Raw genomic sequence first — 12333 nt, 5'->3', positions numbered from 1 at the left:
CATTCTGAGAGGTACATCAGAACAATTTCAAGTAAAAACATGAACTCAAATATGACATCAGCTGTGGTTTTAATAAGTTACAAGTGTGTATTCTCACATGTACCTGTTTTTACACTTGAGGGAAGGTAAGACATCTTGAAAATGCTGTTAAAAGTATCAGTTTATACAGTATAATCACATCAGATACATGGGTGCCACTTACAAAAGCCACTGATTGAGTGTTAAACTGGTAAAATGTAGTTTAGACCAGCTAATTTGTGTTGGACAACCAGTCAGTGGACTCTCATAAATGAAGGCACTTGCTTTGGCTTGACTTGCTTGTTTTGGGTATACTGACATTTAAGTTGTTGTTGATATGACCATTAAAAATAATAAGAAAAAGGAAACTTTGGGCAAACTGTTACAATATGTTATGTACACTTAATAGAATGTGGGCCAAATTGCATTTCTGAAAGCTCTCTAATAGACTTATAAACAATAATTAATATCAGCATTTTTTTGTATTAAAAAAGAAACAAGACAAAAAAGAAAATACCTTTGCACACTTTAACAAATAACAAGTGTACATCTCTCAGACAGGTCAGATTACATCCGTCTGTTGTTCTTGAAAAACAAAATTAACACTGCATGTAGTTCAACAATTCAGTAGCGTGAAATGTGTGGTTCCAAAGTCTAGTAAGTGCATTTTATGATTATAATAAAGTGACGATACTCAACTGTAACAGCTTGGTCATTTTGGTTTTGGTGTAAAACATACAAATACAGAAATATACAGAATATATATATATATATATTTATATTTTTTTTAAACAAAAAAATCCATATACAGTGTAAATGAAATTGCACGGTGACAGTGACGTTCTGGTGTTATAATGCAAAAACGGGTTGTTTTGACTTTGTGCATAAGTGATGCGATAAAGTAAAAAAACATTAAGTGCATACTGTGTGAATTCTTGTCCAAGTGGTTTGTTTGATTATTACAAACAGCAGATGCACAATATATTAATATAAAGATATATACCATGTCCTTGCATCTCTTCACAGTTATGGAAAACCTTTCCACATACACAAAATGGGGCCGTTGCTAAAATTCACAGGTCAGAGACAAAATCGTGAAGACAATGACCTCGTCCCGGGATGACATTCCCGGTTGTCCCTTAACCAACAGTTCTGGAGTCATAAGTGTCAAACAAAATGTGCCTCCCTGTGTTCGAGATCCTGCATACGGTGTGATCTGAGTCTCTGGTACACGGGTTTGGTCTCGTTTTGTCCGAGTTCCTCCGGGCTGGAGCCGGGAGACTGAGGAAGCAAAAGTGGGCTTGTATTGTGGGCATCCAGCTCTGGTGATGGTTCTGGATCCAAATCTGTCTCAGGTTCATCAACCGAGACTTCAACCCCAAACCCTTCCTCCTCCTCATCGTCATCATCATCCTCCTCTTCTTCCTCGGTGCTGTTTGCGGTTGCTCTACTAGACTTAAGCTCGACCTCTGTTAATGTTTTGGTTTTGCTACCTGGAGGTTTGTAGAACGTTCCAGGAGGAGGTTGCAGAGTTCTAGGAGGCCTGAAGGCTGTGGGAACGGGGCAGTACTCGCTAACGTTTCCTTCCCTGCGTAAAGTCCGTCCAGGCCTCACAGCAATGGTGTATGGTCTATTAGCAAGAGCAGTGCTGACGGTTTTGGTGTGTTCTGAAAAAGACGATGACGTGAGAGAAGAAGTGTGAACGTTGGCATCATTGGTCCCGGAATCAGAAGGATAGGTGGTTGTAATCACAACGGTCTTTGGAGTGATGTCGTGATGCTTATACTGCCTGTCCCATGTCCGCCGTAGGGTCTGTGTATCGATATAAGATTTCCTGTAATGGTTTCCCGCTCTGGACTTGGGCTTCTCCTCTTCGGACACCTCCTCGATGACGGGATCACGACCGTGGTTGTCACCCTGCTCTACGGAGTTCTTCACGTTACATTCGTCCACCTTGGCGAGGTTGAGGAGCCGCTCGGCTGGCATGCTGATCGGTCGAGAGGCCAGCTTGGGTCTCGGTGGCCGAAGCTGAACTCTGGAGACGTGGTTGCGGCGGCTGAGGCCGGGCGAGTTCCTCATTTCAGGAACGCTTGATGAGAGGTGCCTGTTGATGTCCATTGTATCGCCAACTGCATGCAAAGACAAAGAGAGAGAGAAGTAGAAGCTTTCGTCGTATGACAATATGTCACTTTATGTTTTATTTAGCAAAGTAAAACAATACTGACCTGCAGCGAAGTCTTTGTCAGAACTTATCTTCATCTCATCCACCAGGTGAGTAGAAGGTATTACGGAGGAATGTCTTTTATATGCCTTAGCCTTTGACTGTTGCTGCTTTGAGAAATGAAACAAAGATGGAAAAATGAAGCAGATACTGTTTTATTAGACTCAAGGAATTTTCATTTGGTTCATTTAGACATCTAAGGTTTGGTTTGATCTATTCTCTGATGGAAAAACCAGTTGGTGGAAAAATGACTGGCCAAAGGTGGTCAAGATAGTTCAAACCAGCTAAACTACCATCTTGACCAGGTAGTGACTGTTTGGGCCAGAAGTTGGTTTCTGATGGACTTTCCAGCAGGGTAGCGACTTTGATTATATTGAAATAAACAATATTTTTTAACCATTATTATAATCAACATCATAAACATCAACAAACCGCCTCACCTCCTTAATGTCCACCATGGACTTTGAATGTCGGCTAAGCTGTTGTTGCTTCTCCCGTGAGGTGAGCCGTGATTTGTTGGGGAGCGGAGAGCTCTCGGCTACAGGGGAGGAGGGAGGAAGAGGACTCAGAGGAGTGTCGAAGATCATCTCGTAATGGCGGATCAAAAGCTCCACGATCAGGGCCTGGTAGGGGTAATCTACCAGAGAGGACAGAGAGACCTCTGCATCGGCCTGTCGAGGCTTGATCAGTGTGGGCCCAAAGATGATGCCCAGATTACTGGCAGTCATCTTGTTCTCATCTGCCCTTTCTGACACCCTATTAGAAAGAAAAATGTGATTACAAACTGTGTTTTCTGACACCGTTTTCATCTATATTCTAATTAAAACATATACTCATTAAAACACCTGTGCAAGTGTTGAATAAGGAACTGCAGGGTTTTGTAGTGGGCTGGAGGAAGCTGACGCAGCAGGTCTTTAATCTTGAAGAGGACTCGGTTGAGCTCTACGCTGATCTGCGGGTTGTCGGATGCGGGACTTCCTCTTGACGCCTCTACTTCATCAACAATGATACTCTGACTCTCTTTGGCCAATCCAATGAAGTCGTTATAGTATCGGAAAAGAATGAGGGGCTCTGGGAGCTGAGGGGTATACAATTATTTTTATTACACAAACGTATACATCTATTTTTATTTTATTTTATGAATGGGTAAATAATTAACATTTTATAAAATGAAATAAAATAATATTAAATAAATTCAATTAAAATTAAAATACTGAAATAGGGCGGAAAATGCTTTTTGCAGGGCAAATGTTTCTTAAATAATTTTGTTTAATATTTGATAATAATAAGAATAAAAAAGTCACAAAAACATGTAATGAATTTATAAATGCATTAAGTTGCATTTAAAAAACATAATTTTGACATATACCTGGCGTAGGTAGAGTTTGAGGACGTTGCTGATATCGTGAGGGTAGAGATCCGAAAGCTCAACCAGGTCTTTGCCATTTTCAAATGCCTGACAAAGCTTCTCCACCCGTGATTTGGCACCGTTAACACGATAAATTCCCTTTAAAAATACAACAAAACATCCCCTTTCAGTCTCCCTCAGCATTTACATTTCATATCCTCCTGGAAATACATAAGACAGAGAGGAAGTAGCTTTCCTGTAGCTCAAACAGTAGAGCGTTGACGCTTGCAACGCCAAGGTCAAGGGTTCGATTCCCAGGGAAAGCAAGAACTGATAAAAGTGTAAATGTATACCTTGAAATGCAATGTCAGTCACTTTTGATAAAAGCGTCTGTCAAATGCATAAATGTAAATGTAAGTACACACCTTGATATTCAGAGCCCTGTTTTCGATCTCTGAGGTGCATTTTTTGATGATGAAGGGGATTCCATCATGACTGTTCTTGGCTGCCTGAGTAAAGTCGATCGCAAAGAGATGAAGTTTTCCCTGTAGCTTCTTATGCCCACACTGGATGGCTAGAGTCTCCAAACACTTCTTATGACAAGCGAGAGAACACTGAAAATAACACAAGAATGAAGAATTGATTACATAATTAAATTCCCATGGTGCAAATTCTAAAATTATTAAGGCATGAAATTGCATTTGCAACACAAAAATATTAAATAACATTATCTTACAAAAATGTATTTTAGCTCATGCTTTATCAATGACTTGTATGCAATGAGCTGTGTGTGTGTTCATGTAAAAACTCACCTCCTCGCATTCAGCACCGTGAAATACCACAAGACTTTCACACTCCCGGCACTTGGATGGAGCACGGAGCTTCCTCAGCTTGTGCGTCTGTGCCGCTTTAGACATCTGTGTGTTGCGAAAAGGTCCAGGAGAGCTGGCTGCCTCAGTAACCATTTCACTCAAACCTAAGAGACAATGTTTACAGTCTTTATTTTTGCTCTGTTCATTCAGACCTTTCCAAAAGATTTTGAAAAATGTCTGCAGCGACAATTATAGCACACTGTTAACATGCTTGGACTACATTCTGTACATTGTCTGTCTGTTACAGTGTTAAAAAAATAAATAAAATGTCAAAACAGCCAGAGAGCATGTTCGGAGGTGTTATTCAATGTACAAAAGCTCACCATTATCTGAAGGAGATGGCGGTTCTCTCTCATCCAGATCATCTGCTGAAGACATGGTGCCTGTGGATGGGGTTCTGGGAAGCCTTCTCTTAAAATCACCTGGAAAATGGCACAAATGGATCATTAGTTTCAACACTAAATGTTTATGTTTACAATCAATACAAAATCATATACAGATGATGCACAACTGTTCAAAAGTTTAGGGATGGTATTATTCTTCAATATTTTTTTACTTATGCTCACCAAGAATGCATTTATTTGATCAAAAATACAGTAAAAACAGTAACATTGTAAAATATGATTACAATTTAAAATAAGTGTTTTCTATTTTAATATACAGTATGTTAAAGTGTAATTTTTTCCAGTGATGGCAAAGCTGAATTTTCATCATCATTACTCCAGTATTCAGTGTCACACGATCCTTTACAAATCCTTCTAATATGCTGATATGGTGCTTAAGAAACATTTCTTATTATCATCAATGTTTAAAACATACTGCTTAATCAGTGGAAACCATGATACTTTTATCAGGATTCTTTGATGAATAGAAAGTTCAGAAGAACAGCATTTATTTAAAATAGAAACAGCATAATAATAAATGTCTTTACTGTCACTTCTGATCTATTTAATGCATCCTTGCAGAACAAAATTATTAATTTCTTTAAAACAAAATCTTACTGACCCCAAACTTTTGAACACTAGTGTCATTCTGGGTAATTTTGTAACAGAGAGCGTGACTGGTCTGTTTACTATCACTATGCTACACACTCATGACAAAATACCTATCAATCAAGTGTGTTTATTTGCCTCAAGCAAAGAGAGATTTATAAGCGTGACTGTTGCTGTACCTGGGCTTGCCGTAGGGGAGTCCATAGAGCGAGATTCACTGCTTCCTCCAGCGCTCTCAGAGTCACTGCACATGCCTCCACCCTGACTGCTGCTCCTCCAGACCCGGAACGGACCCTGGATCCTCAGAGCTATCAAACACGACATAACATTCAGAAACATTGATCTGAATAGTACACGAGTTCTATTTTGATGTATATGTCTATCCTTGTGTTTTACTATATAACATGGTGACTGATTCATGAACAAATGACTCTAATGAACCAGTTCTTTTTAGTGAATCATAACAATAGAGTTTACCAGTCTAGTCCAATTCCAGAAACAAATGACTCTTATGAACAGGTTCATTTTAGTGAATCATAACCATATAGTCTACCAGTGTAGCCTGATTCCTGAAACAAACGATTCTTATGAGCCGGTTCTTTTAATTAATAGCTTTAATTAACGTTACCAGGTTTGAATCAGTCTAAAACAATGTAGTGTAAAAATGTACAGGGTTAGCAGAGAGAAAATTACCATCACATGTACTTTATGCAAAATGGACATTATAACTGAAATATACCCAAATGAATTGAATCCAATCTAATTTGAATCAGAATTCAATTGAATCGAGAGCTTATGAATCAGAATCAAATTGAATACCCTAATAAAAAATAGGATAAAATAAAATTAATGTTGATTCAAGAAATGGACGAAAAATTGGAAATAAGAGTCAAGAACATCACATATGATCAGTTCAGTGCTGTGTGTGTATCGGCCGCCCACTTCCTCTGCCCTGTCTTCAGCTGATGCTAGTTCACACTCTCGTAAACCTTAATGAGATGTCTTAAAACACTAATGTGTCCAATTGATCTCTGCTAAAAGCAGGTCTGACAGGCGTATCTCCGAGCGGAGGTTTCATGTGTCATTAGTGAAAAGAAAAAACTTTTTCATGAAAGAGATAAACGAGGGCGCATCCTGAGGGAGCGATTCACTTTTAGCATTCCAGGAAAGTCAGCCAAAACCCTGCAGTGATGCAGCCTCACTGGACCTCACTGAATCGTAAAACGTGCAGCGCTTTTAAGGAAAACCAGTTCAAAAGAGAAGAGGTGTTTGATGTGCTACCTTGAATATCTGAACTGCTGTTGGAGCGTCCGTCCATCATCTTTCCAGTGCGTGCTTGGACGTGACTCTCCACATCGTCGGCACTCAGGAAGTCTCCAGGTGCGAGAGACACCTGGGACAAGTGAACCTGGGATGAATGACCACTATTCATCACTCGCTTTGAGAGGGGCAACCTGCATGAACATAAAAAAGTATTTCAGAAAACCAGTTAAAAGTAGTTTGGACTAGATTAGTCAGTTTTTATGCCACAAACCTGATATGAGAAAGAACATAGTTGGCCATAATGACTGTGGCCATTTAAATACTTTAAGAATGTTAATGTTGGTACGCTTATATATATATATATATATATATATATATATATATATATATATATATATATATATATATATATATATATATATATATAGTGACCCTGGATCACAAAACCAGTCACAAATAGCAAGGGTATATTTGTGGCAATAGCCAACAAAACATTGTATGGGGCAAAATGATTGATTTTTCTTTTATGCCAAAAATCATTAGGATATTAAGTAAAGATCATGTTCCATGAAGATATTTTGTACATTTCCAACAGTAAATATATAAAACATTTATTTTTGTGAGTGAATGCAGCACAATCGCGAACATAAATGGACAACTTTAAAGGTGATTTTCTCAATGTTTATCTCGGCCAAATATTGTCCTATCCTAACAAACCATACATCACTGGAAAGCTTATTTATTCAGCGTTCATATGGATGTATAAATCTCAATTTAAAAAGTTTTTATGTTTAAGTTTTAGTAATCTTACGTGCTTTTGTCAATTTATAAAAAAAAATAGTTCTATTTAATTTATTATTTCAGTTTTGTTTTATAAATTTTTGCAACATTTCTAAGTTCTAGTTTTAATTTTTTTTCAAAAAAACATATATTAAAAATACTACATATAAGATACAAATTTTGCTCATTTTTATTACGTTGCAAACACTTTACAGATAAGATGTTAGAACAACATGCAGGATGTTTTTTGCAAGATACATATATTTTGCCTATATACATACACATACTTTTGTACACAAATTACGCATATCCACATGCACCTCAATGTATGTGTACTTACTGGGTTGCTATTTATTGACATTTAACAGAGAGAAACTGATGAAATACAGTTTTCAGCACCTCCCAGGTATTTTCAGTAAAACCTCTTAACAGTTCAAAACAAAAGGTCTTCAGCTATCACTCACCGAGCCACGACTAAAAAAGTACCTTGTGTTAGAACATGGGTGTTTTGACTAGACAGCTTTTGAGTTTCATTTCAGGAATGAGAGGTGTGTTTTTAAAAGAGTTTGCTCCCCAACACAACACAGGATATCAACAACCCAGAGTCATGTGCCAGAAAGAGCGCATGCGAACGTGAGATCTGTTGAATAGAAACAACACGAAACATTCCTCCCTTCACTCCCTGTCCCGTTCCCTGTATCCCTTTCTGCCCTGACCACAGCCATTTCCTCAGGAAGACCTGAGGGCGACCACACAATTGTGTGACATTCTCACCAACACAATTCATTTTCTCTCTCTTTCTCCATCACTCAGTGACTTAAAAGTCAAAGATCTGGGAAAAAAACAAGCAGGCCTTTGCCAGTTTTGAGAAGCGAAACTTGGAATAGTGATTCCAAAACACAGATTTTCCTGGATACCCATCTCGGTGGGAATGTTCTGAGATGGGAAAAAGTTACGGATAGGGATATAGACCTACCCTGTGTTCTGTGTCCCAGAGATGTCAAAGGAGAACGATTCCACTCTGGTCCTGTCTGAAGGCAGACTCTTCACAAATTCAGTGTAACACAGACCTGGCTCATACAGTTTTGCGTTCTCGCATAGTGACTGGAAGTTCACAGGCAGGGACACCACCTGTGCCTGCTGCATCTGAAACCAGTTCACCGTCACCTGCAAACAAGAAAATAAATAATTACTATCAAATGAGTACAATTGAGGTCATTGACACAAACATTTAGTCCTAATTCTGCCACATTTTTTTGAGTTGTTTTGTGCCAAACAACTGCAATATGTTGGAGAAAAGTTACTGGTCAGAGGGTAGAACAATAAGGATTTCTTTGTCATGTTCATGATCCAAACTTTAATGTTAATCCGTTTTAAAATGTTTACATTTTTGAATTTTTAAAATGCAGTTAAGTGGAAAAAATGTTCGGACCAATGAGATTCAGTGTTGTTATCGTTAACTAAAAAAAAAAAAAAAAAAAGCTGAAAAAGAAGTGTTGCCATAGCAACTAAACGAAATAATAAAATAATTTGAAGTTGAAGTACTAAATTACAAAAATTTTAATTAAATTAAACATAATTTTAAGGCTCTCTCTCTCTCGTATACAGAGCCGGCTCTCCCTATAAGCGAACTAAGCGGCTGCTTAGGGCCCCGCCGCCACTAGGGGGCCCCCTAACTACAGATGGTACTCGCCGGTGTCGCTGCGGTTTAACAGTCAACCAACCGTGTAAAATCGTTGTCTTCCCTGGACTTGGAAATTTGACCGCAAAAATGAAATCGGGTGCAGAAAAAAGGAGAAAAAAAAATACCATTATAGTAGAGCTACTACTCTAACGAAATCCAAATTTTAAGAAGTTTTTACTGTAGAATTCTTTTTGTATGAATTTTTGAACTTGGCACATTACACAATGCACAAATAACCGCTTATTGCACCTTCAGCCCAATTCGCGGTGCTATTTCACGGCAGCCTCGGAGGGTGCGTTAAATTGGACATTATCCCATTATAGTAGAGCTGCTTCTCTAACGAAATCCAAATTTTAAGCAGTTTTTACTGTAGAATTCTTTTTGTATGAATTTTTGAACTTGGCACATTACACGATGCACAAAGAGCGGCCTAATTGCATTTTCTGCACAATTCGCGGCGCTGTTTCTCTGCAACCAGAGGGTGCGTTAAAGTGGACATTATCCCATAGTAGAGGCACTATACTCCAACGAAATCCACATTTTAAGCAGTTTTAATTGTAGAATTATTTTTGTATGAACTACATGTAATGTGCAACAATGCCTCTGTAAAATGTAAAAAGTGTTACCTAGAGTTTTTATTAGATTTATGTATTTATTTTATAACTAAACATTTTATATACACATTTGACTAATGCTTGTTCGCTGAAGTAGTGTTTTTGTAGTTGGAATATATTAAAAATAAATACCAACTCAAACTAGAATCTTTTGCAGAATTTTTAATCTCTTTTATTTCGGAAGCGTATTGCATTCACTTGAGAAAAAAAAATTGTTTCTCTGTTTTTCTGAATTAATGAGTTAATTATCTCAGAATTACGAGATAATTTTTCATGAAAAAAAGTTTTTGCTCTGTTTTTCGGAATTAATGACTTAATTATCTCAAAATTATGAGATAATGTTTTCTTGAAATAAAAATATTTGTTCTGTTTTTCTGAATTAATGACTTAATTATCTCAGAATTTGTGTAAGGGTTAGATTTTATACAGTTGCTGGTTTGCGGTGGCAATACTCACGGGAAAACGTACAAATTCTACGAGGTGGCTTATTCGTACGAATTCATACGAACTGACTCGTACGAATTACGTTCTAACGTAATTCGTATTTTTTGCAAAATCGTACATATTTTACGACTTGGCCAATTCGTATGAATTCATACGAATGACCTACCCCTGACCCCGCCCCTAAACCTACCCATCACGTGGGTTTAGACAAATCGTACAAATTGAGGTCGTACGAATTAGCCAACTTTTTATCATTGTACGAATTGGTCGTGAGATAGCGTTGATTATTCACTGCAAGGCAGGGCCCCAAAATTATCCTGCTTAGGGCCCCCAGATTTACAGAGCCGGCCCTGCTCGTATATATATGTATATATAAACTAATGTCAAAAGCACATAACATATCACTAACTAAAACAAAGCTAAAAATAAAATATAATTATTAAATGAAAAACTGAAACTTGCCTTGGCAACTAACCGAAATATAATGAGATTAAGTTAAAGTACTACATCACTAAAATTAAAAACTGAAATTATATATATATATATATATATATATATATATATATATATATATATATATATATATATATAAAAGCACATAACAAAATTACTACAACTGAAACTAAAATTAAAAACTGTAAAAATAAAAGCCAAATCAAAAAAATAATAAACATTATAATAGTACATAAATGACATAAAAAATAATGCACTGGCTACACAGATAACATGAAAAAAGTAAAATCAAGCAATTGTCAAAAAAACTATTTAAAAGATTTATCGCTTGACCATTGAGTCATTCCTGGTTAAGAAATTGTGAAATTTAACCTGTAGCCTGAGGTCACTTTGTTGAAGTGAAGTCAACCAATTACAATCCGCCTCAAGGATCCCAGGTGTGCCTGTTTTGTCTGGATGACCAGTAATAAGTTAGATTTTATCTAATCGTGTGTGTACATTATTACTCACTGCTTTCAGGGTCAGGTCGCACTGAAACACAAGCTCTCGTATCTGAGTAAGAATCTCGCTCTTGGTGTTGCCCAGGTCCACTCTCTTCACCCCGACATCTGTAATGCAATGCTTATAATGTTCTTGGGCTTCCTCTGCCTAGAAACGGACACATACAAAAACAATTATATTTAGACTAGGATATTTCCTGTTTCTCTCATTTCTGGCCAAAATCATCTTTGTGTCAAAAACAACAGATTATTTACAGCAGACTGGAGAAAACTACTTTTGAAACTATTTTGCCGAGCCACAAGAGACTCATCATTTATAGTTTATAGTAAAGTATATATATATATATATATATATAAAAATGATGAGTCTCTTGTGGCTCGGCAAAATAGTTTCAAAAGTAGTTTTCTCCAGTCTGCTGTAAATAATCTGTTGTTTTTGTTATATAGTATTGTAGTAAACTATATAGTAGTAAACTATAGTTGTGACTCCTTAGTATTTTGGAAAAGTAGCTAGCTACAAATAAAACAGCTGCAACAATGAAACTTCTTAAGGGTGCAATCTTATTTTATTGTATTAAATCTAATATTTATAAAATAGTTTATTATGACGAACAATTTTTATAATTTAATTTAGAAAAAAATCAGAGTTGGATTTAATGGCAATTTAACAACAAGGATCTCAAAAAGATAACGTGAAAATTTTTAAATACAACTAATAAAGTAAAAAAAACGAATAAAACAAACCTCCATAATTTATATAAATTAATCAAAAGTAAAGTGCAGCTACAAAATAAAAGTCTTCGAAGTGCTCATTTAAATTAATCAGTGAATAATTTTTTGAAGCGGTCCATTTCAATAATGAAGATTTACATTTACAAGAAAAACTGTGCCATATAGAAGTCAAGATTGAATTATTGCAAAATGGATGGATAAAGCAACGGTTGTGTGTTGCATCCGTGTCAGACCTTCTGCAGAGCCTCCTCCTCCAGTTTGCGTCTCTTCTCCAGCTGTTTTCCTCCAGCCGCTCCGATCTGTTCCTCCCCCACTCGACTGGTTGAGCAGCGGGCTTTCTCGTACTCTTCCTGCCTCTGAGCCTGCAGGAGCCGGGCCTTCTTCAGCGCACTGTCTGCTTCATGCTGTAAAT

At 37.1% G+C, this 12333-nt stretch overlaps 1 protein-coding gene across 6 annotated transcripts in view; it reads right to left on the bottom strand.

Annotated features, from left to right (window-relative positions):
• Positions 1-52: 52 nt before the first annotated feature.
• The window catches only part of arhgap29a (Rho GTPase activating protein 29a), a 42021-nt gene continuing 29740 nt past the window's right edge, over positions 53-12333 (bottom strand). For 5 of the 6 annotated variants that reach the window (XM_082184432.1, XM_082184433.1, XM_082184436.1 and 2 more), the window contains 13 exons: positions 12155-12325; positions 11200-11337; positions 8471-8661; positions 6733-6905; positions 5631-5759; positions 4783-4881; positions 4400-4563; positions 4013-4201; positions 3609-3746; positions 3085-3317; positions 2680-2995; positions 2244-2349; positions 53-2147 (listed from right to left, as the gene is read on the bottom strand). In XM_082184432.1, the coding sequence (XP_082040558.1) occupies positions 1186-2147; positions 2244-2349; positions 2680-2995; positions 3085-3317; positions 3609-3746; positions 4013-4201; positions 4400-4563; positions 4783-4881; positions 5631-5759; positions 6733-6905; positions 8471-8661; positions 11200-11337; positions 12155-12325 (3009 nt within the window). In that variant the 3' untranslated portion in view covers positions 53-1185. The remainder of the gene's footprint in view (positions 2148-2243; positions 2350-2679; positions 2996-3084; positions 3318-3608; positions 3747-4012; positions 4202-4399; positions 4564-4782; positions 4882-5630; positions 5760-6732; positions 6906-8470; positions 8662-11199; positions 11338-12154; positions 12326-12333) is intronic. The other variant, XM_082184434.1, reaches the window with a different exon arrangement.

Source organism: Leuciscus leuciscus, assembly GCF_965113295.1.
Source record: "Leuciscus leuciscus genome assembly, chromosome: 11".
In the NCBI taxonomy this organism is placed as follows: domain Eukaryota; kingdom Metazoa; phylum Chordata; class Actinopteri; order Cypriniformes; family Leuciscidae; genus Leuciscus; species Leuciscus leuciscus.
Note: the sequence above shows the minus strand (reverse complement) of the source record. Positions and strands in the feature narration are given on the sequence as shown.